The sequence below is a fragment of the Lepidothrix coronata genome, unplaced genomic scaffold (assembly GCF_001604755.1).
Source record: "Lepidothrix coronata isolate B3197 unplaced genomic scaffold, Lepidothrix_coronata-1.0 Scaffold365, whole genome shotgun sequence".
Lineage (NCBI taxonomy): Eukaryota > Metazoa > Chordata > Aves > Passeriformes > Pipridae > Lepidothrix > Lepidothrix coronata.
In genome coordinates, this window is record NW_016690545.1 from 55,236 (window position 1) to 62,117 (window position 6,882).

General features: G+C 53.3%; 1 protein-coding gene across 2 annotated transcripts in view; it reads right to left on the minus strand.

The window, feature by feature from the left end:
* Nucleotides 1-85: 85 nt before the first annotated feature.
* The window catches only part of DIP2B (disco interacting protein 2 homolog B), a 27,448-nt gene continuing 20,651 nt past the window's right edge, over nt 86-6,882 (minus strand). For both annotated transcript variants that reach the window (XM_017838865.1, XM_017838864.1), the window contains exons 22-30: nt 5,882-6,083; nt 5,403-5,512; nt 5,221-5,301; nt 4,565-4,688; nt 4,040-4,161; nt 3,560-3,671; nt 3,011-3,120; nt 984-1,114; nt 86-451 (exon numbers count right to left, since the gene is read on the minus strand). In XM_017838865.1, the coding sequence (XP_017694354.1) occupies nt 265-451; nt 984-1,114; nt 3,011-3,120; nt 3,560-3,671; nt 4,040-4,161; nt 4,565-4,688; nt 5,221-5,301; nt 5,403-5,512; nt 5,882-6,083 (1,179 nt within the window). In that variant the 3' untranslated portion in view covers nt 86-264. The remainder of the gene's footprint in view (nt 452-983; nt 1,115-3,010; nt 3,121-3,559; nt 3,672-4,039; nt 4,162-4,564; nt 4,689-5,220; nt 5,302-5,402; nt 5,513-5,881; nt 6,084-6,882) is intronic.

Below are 6,882 nucleotides of genomic sequence, written 5' to 3' on the forward strand. Positions count from 1 at the left end.
CCACACATCCCTGCTCCATCCCAGTGTCCACTCCACACATCCCTGCTCCATCCCAGTGTCCACTCCACACATCCCTGCTCCATCCCAGTGTCCACTCCACACATCCCTGCTCCATCCCAGTGTCCACTCCACTCATCCCTGCTCCATCCCAGTCCTTCCTCTCCTGGGGCTGCAAACCTGCTTTGGTGATTTGCTTCCTGAGCCACCCGTGGCCCGGAGACTTGTGCAACAGGAAAACTTGTATTAATTCATCCAACAGATCACTCAGGAAACGTTTCTTACCTTTAACATTTCAACTTGGTTTCCAAGTCCCTTTGTGCACAGTTCCATGACTGAATAGGAACAGAAAGTGTCCCTTATTTTATACTGGCTGACAGTAGATAACCAGAGAAAAAGGTTGGATTCCAGCTCCATAGGAGGAATTAAAATTGACTGGTGTCCAGAATACACGCTGGGAAGAACATAAAGGAAGAAAACATCTTTGTGCAGCTCGTAGTTATCTTTAAATTAATATTTACTGTATTAGCACGTTATGTTCCTGCTACACCAAAAGCAGGCTGTGGGACTCTGCAGCTGAGGCAAACTGGAGCAGCAGCATTTGAAAAATGCAACTTACTGTACAAGAATAACAGTCTGTGCACACACACAAACGTGCCCAAACACTGTCAGTGAGGGAACAGAACTGGCTCAGCCCCACACAGAACAAAAACCTCCCTTATTGCAACACGTAATCAAGGAAGAAAGGGAAAAGAAACATTCTGGAGCCAGGGGCATTTGGAGGCACAAACAAACATAATCGAGATGGGATAATCTGCAGGAAAAGGGAAGGTGGTGCTGTGAGTTCAAAGACAAATCCCCCCCCACACTGTAAACCAGTCACTGTGGTCATGTCAACACGTCTGGAATTACACCCAGAGGGACCCATTTCCAGAGGGACAGAGTTAATCTGCCCCTTTCCCCCCACAAAAAGAAAAAAGTCCTACCTGCAAAGGCACCAGAGCACGAATCCCAGCCCGCAGTAGGGGTCGAGGCAGATGGCAATCTGCCGGGAGGAGTAGAGCTCACACTGCAGCTTGATGGCCCTGCACAGGCCACTGACAGCAGCATGGGACATCTGCAACACAGGGGGACATCAGGGGACATCAGCAACACAGGAGACAATAGGGGACATCTGCAACACAGGGGGACATCAGGGGACATCAGCAACACAGGGGACAACGGGGGACATCAGCAACACAGGGGACAACAGGGGACATCAGCAACACAGGAGACAACAGGGGACATCAGCAACACAGGGGACATCAGGGGACATCAGCAACACAGGGGACAACAGCAACACAGGGGACAACAGGGGACATCAGCAACACAGGGGACAACAGGGGACATCAGCAACACAGGGGGACATCAGGGGACATCAGCAACACAGGAGACAACAGGGGACATCAGCAACACAGGAGACAACAGGGGACATCAGCAACACAGGGGACAGCAGGGGACATCAGCAACACAGGGGACAACAGGGGACATCAGCAACAGGGGACATCTGCAACACAGGAGACATCAGGGGACATCTGCAACACAGGGGGACATCAGGGGACATCAGCAACACAGGGGGCAACAGGGGACATCAGCAACACAGGGGGCAACAGGGGACATCAGCAACACAGGGGACAGCAGCACCACAGGGGTGTCAGAGACTGAAACAGTTCATGATTTGTGCATTCTAGGATTGCCAAGGGACTTTTCCAGGCTTCTGCAGGACCTTTGCATTGTACCTCTGATGGCCCCTTGTACCTCTGATGGCCCATCAAAGCCCGTCCCCCCCCTCTGCCAATCTCGAAAGGCAGGAAAAACCCTTTTGCCAGGCCCCTCACGGGAACTCAGCACAGACCCAGGAGATGTTGGAGGCTCCTGGCATGGCCTGGGACATCTTTTCTTTCCCTTACTCTCCCTTCCCCTTATCCTGTCTTTCCTTTCTCTCCCTTGTGCATTTTCCCCCCAGGGGTTATCCCTGTGACAGATGACATAGATGACAACACCCAAAATGCTGACACACCTGTTCAAACAAAACTGTTAAAATGAACCCTGCCTATATGCTTTTAAAATAAACCCTACCTAGATATGTTTTCAGACACCGATTATTCGGTGTGGTTTCACTCTAATCCACCCCAAGGGAATTATTGATAAGAACCTGGGTTACTCCCCCCCTTTTTTCTGGGTTGTAACAAGGGGACATCAGCAACACAAGGGGACATCAACAACACAAGGGGACATCAGCAACACAAGGGGACATCAGCAACACAGGGGACATCTGAGACACAGGGGACATCAACAACACAAGGGGACATCAGCCCAGGGGAGAGGTGCTTTCTGCAGGAGCCTTTGAGCCCCAGTGACCAGGAGCAGAGACACCAACAGTTAAAGCTGCAGGGGTTGAAGTTCCACCTCAACTCAAGGAAGAACTTCCCATGAGGGTGGCAGAGCCCTGGAACAGCTGCCCAGGGAGGCTGTGGAGTTCCCCCCTCTCTGGAGACATTCAAAGCCCCCTCTGGATGTGTTCCTGTGTCACCTGCTCCAGGTGACCCTGTCTGGGCACTGGGGGATCTCCAGAGGTCCCTTCCAACCCCAGCTCTCCTGGGATCCAGGCATCCCTGACTCCAAACACACCTGAGCATTAAGGGCAGTCTAAAGCTTTCAGTTTTAGCTTCTTATCTTCCTTTTTTTGCCAGCTGCACCCCTGTTCTGGTCCTGGTGGGGTAAAGCAGGAGCTCAGAGCTCTGCTGCTCTCCCAACAGGCAGCTCTCCAGAGGGAGGCAGCAGCAGAATTCCTGATCCCACCCTTGAGACCTGTTTTCCTCCACTGCAGGACTAACTCAGTGAACTAAAATCCTCAGCCTTGTTAGAAGGAAACCAGGGTCTTTATTTAAGCTACAAGGACCAGCTTTGGTGGGGGTCAAGGGAAGCTGGCTCAGAATATCAGCCAGAGACATCTCCTACCCCGTTACTATACCTTTACTCCTGTGAGCATGCCCGTTGTGGAGACACTAAAATCTAGATATGCCAACATTTCAGGCGTGGGTGGCTTGTAGATCTGGGCCAGTCTCTTCCTGGGCAAGTCATCTGTGCAAGAGAGGAACAAACAGGTTAGTTTTGGTTCCTGAACTGCTATTTGAAAGGAGAACACAACTTTCAAAAAGCCAGAGAGGGAGGGAAAAAGCTTTCTATTAATTCTCTTTCCAAAAGAGACAGACTGGTGCATGGCAGGAGTGTTGCCAAAGCTCCCACGTAGGAATTTATTTATTCTCAGGAAAAGGGAGAAAAGACCAACTTGCCCTTGAATTAAGGAGATGGAAGTTGGCTGCAGCAAGGCTGGTCTGTACAGCCATTTTCCATGCACAGCTCAACAAATGCTCCCAGTGAACAAGGTCACAATTAGATTCCACCTTGGACAGCTTTGGTAAATATTCAAGCAAATTCTCCAGAGGCAAACGGGGGGACAGTCCCTCTGGAAGTCACCGGTCACCCCTTCACACAAGTCCCAGAAGCCTTTTTGCCCCACCTGTGTCGATGATGGTTGGCCAGGTTTTCACATCCACAGCTCCAGCTGCCTCCCTGGACTTGAGCAGCCTCATCAGGGTCTGGGTTGTGAGGATACAGGCGGCTTTGCTGACCTGCAGAGAAAACACTCACTGCAAAAAAGAGACGAAAACCTGGCCCGGCAGCACTGCCACTGCAAGGCTTGTTCAGGGACTGTTTTATCACCTGCAGCCAGTTCCCCTCAGCAAACTTGAACTCCCTTCTCTGCCCTTTTGCACACCCTGCTCTGCTTTTCCTTCACTAAACCCCCAGTGCAGCCCAACCCGCCCAGGACCTGCCAGAGCCTTCCGGGCAGGCGAGAACGCGGCACAGCCACATCCAGCCTTCTCCCAGGGGGGGACTCTCCCCCGTCCAGCTGTGGAGGGCAGTGACTGAGCAGCTCTGGGTGGGTGCCTGGCACCCAGGCAGGGTGTCCCCAGTGCCCCAGCCCCTCCTTGCTCACCTCCACGATCATCCTCACGGTGGGCAGGGTGGCGGTGAGGCTCTGGGCGTGGGGCGGGCGCACGGTGACGGGCACACAGCCGGCGTACAGGCAGCCATAGAAGGCTGTGATGAGCTCAATGCCTGCAAGGACAGGGCAGCTGGAGCAGGGGACATGGGGAGGGACACCCTGGGGACACCCTGGGCACTGCTGCTCCTCCAGGAGTTCCTTCCTGCTGGGTAAGGGGGACGCTCCCACGGCGCGGATGCACACCAAGGGCAGGAAGTTTGGGATAGGGGATTGGGAAGGTAAAGCACAGAAAAATCATCTCCATTGTACAGGAAAAGGACATCTCGAGTGTCAGCTGACTCAAAAGGCAGTCAGGACATGGAGCAGTGCCTGGCAGGGCTGTAAATACACACTGGTGACCAACTCACACCAGCAGCCAGTGTCTGTCCTGGATTTCCATATCCCAGTGAGAAACCAAAGAAAGCCCAGGCTGCACTGGGTCCCAGTGGGACCCAGCCATTCCCAAAACCCACTCACCAGGAGGATAAAGAAGCACCACATTGTCTCCTGCATTGAGATGTCCTTTGTCACAGAGCACTGACGCGATCCTCTCGGCCTTCTTGTGCAGCTGAAGGCAGGTGGCCGTGCACACAGTGGTTCCCTTGAAAGGACACAGAAATGCTCGAAACGGGGGCTGGCACAACCCCAACTGGCTGCTGTGAGATCAAACCAAGCTTGCTGGGCTAGCAGGAGGCTACAGCTACGAGTTATCTCTACCTAAAGGCTGCTGGTGCTCAGTGAGCCGCTTATCCACTACGGTATCAAAGGACAGAGATGGAGTTAGATCTGCTCTAGAAAATTCTACCTTCCAGGGAGTCAAGTTCAGGTCTTCTTGCACCAGAACCTTGCCAGAATATACTCAACAGGGATACACCATTAACTGATACAGGAACCAGTGGGACCTACAAACAGGCTCAGTTTGAAAATGAAGCCTCGAACCGTGAGAGTCGTTCGCTGAAGGGACCTACAGGGTCAAAGGGTCAAGTTTTGAGTTACAAACCTATGGGCAATGGCTGATACAGAGACTAAAGAGAGGCACTGCAGAGGGCAGAAGGTTTTAGAGACAGTCTCAAACTGGCACTGAATGAATAACACGTGGGCCTTGAAATCCAAGAGCTCAGCACTGACCGTACCTTGGCGTTCAGCAAAAGGAAGAGTGGGTGGTCAGGAGTGGCTTGAGCTCTCCACTGCAACACCTCTGTCAGGAACTGGTGCTGGAAGAGACAGGCAGGAATTCAACACCATCCAGAGCTGCTGCTCTGCACCCAGCTGGAGGGGAAATCCCCTTCCCCAGCTCTGCTCAGCGCTGATTTACCTTTTTAACTAAATCGTTGTCTTCCAGCTGGCCCAGGTCTCTCCCCGAGGCCTGAGCGATTCGCTTCCCAGCAACCAGGTTCCCCACCATCACAGAGGCAGGGCCCACGCCTGAGGAGAGAGAACATCCTGGAATGGGCACTTTGGGAAAGCAGAGGGAAGGTACAAAGAGTGTCTGCAGGATCCCACTGCTCCCGGGCACGGATGCAGGAGGAGAGGGAATGAAACCTCACTGAGGGAGTTCAGCAGGCACTGCTGGTCTCTGCTCCCAGTGAGTTCAAAGGTAGGAATCAAAATTCCTGACTAACACATGCAAAGGAGAGGCCTCAAACACGCCCCAGCCACAGGGCACGAGACAGGCTCTGGTCCCACAGGGAATGGGACACGGAGTGGGACACGGGGTGGGACACGTCACCCCCTTCCTGGGGCTGAGCCTCAGCTCACCGACACCAAAAGGGCCCCAAAAGGGGCTCAGGTTACCTGGCTGTTTCTGCCTGGGCTTTGGCAAGTTTGTCACACAGGTGTGTGGGCACATGAGGATGTTGCAGGGGTGCAGAGAGCCCTCCAGAAAGTGCTGTTTGGTTTGTGAGATGTGGATCCCTCCCAGCGGAGTTTTTGGCAATGTGTTGGCTGGCACGAGAGCAAGGCAGTACACACCCACTTGGTGAATGCTGTCAATGGCCTGCAGAGAGGAGAGATGGTCACTGCAGCTCCTGCTGCTGCTGTTGCTGACTGCACTGGCACTGCAGGGCAAACCCCTGGATTTCTGAGGTGCTGGAGGAGCGAGTCAGTCACTGACATCCCGTTTCACCCCTGTACCACCAGCCAGCCCTGCAGGGAGAGCCCCAAGTGCTGGCACATCCCTGCCTTTAGAGCCCATTCCACGGGCACCAAATCCATTTTTAAATCTTCCATGACCAAAAATCCCAAAATACCCACAGTTGCCTGATGAATCACAGGATTCTGATCTCGGGATTGTATCCATCTGCCTCCTCTGAACCACCACACTCTGTTCCTTTCTGCCCACCTCAGCATCCAGGCATCTGATCCATTATTCACAGCACCAGGTACTTCCCTCATTTCCCTCCCCAGCTTGCACACTTCACACCCTGAGTGTCGTTCCCAGGAAGGACACACATGCAGCTCTCAGAGGAAGTATTTGCTACTCATTCTGCTTTTAGGACCACACTCATTCAGCTGCTTTAACCTTCCTCTGCTCACTGTCTCCCTGCTGAAAATGCAGCTCCAGAGGCCAGGGCGGCTTTAAAGCCAAACTCTGAGCTCCTCAGGATCCAGACTAAAAGCAGAACTCCAAAGCTTGAGCACAGATCTGCTCAGCAGTGCTGAGGGAACTGTTCCTCCAGGTTGGAAAGGACCTTAAATTCATTCCATTCCCCCCCTGCCATGGGCAGGGACACCTCCCACCAGCCCAGGTTGCTCCAACCTGGCCTTGGACACTTCCAGGGATCCAGGGGCAGCCA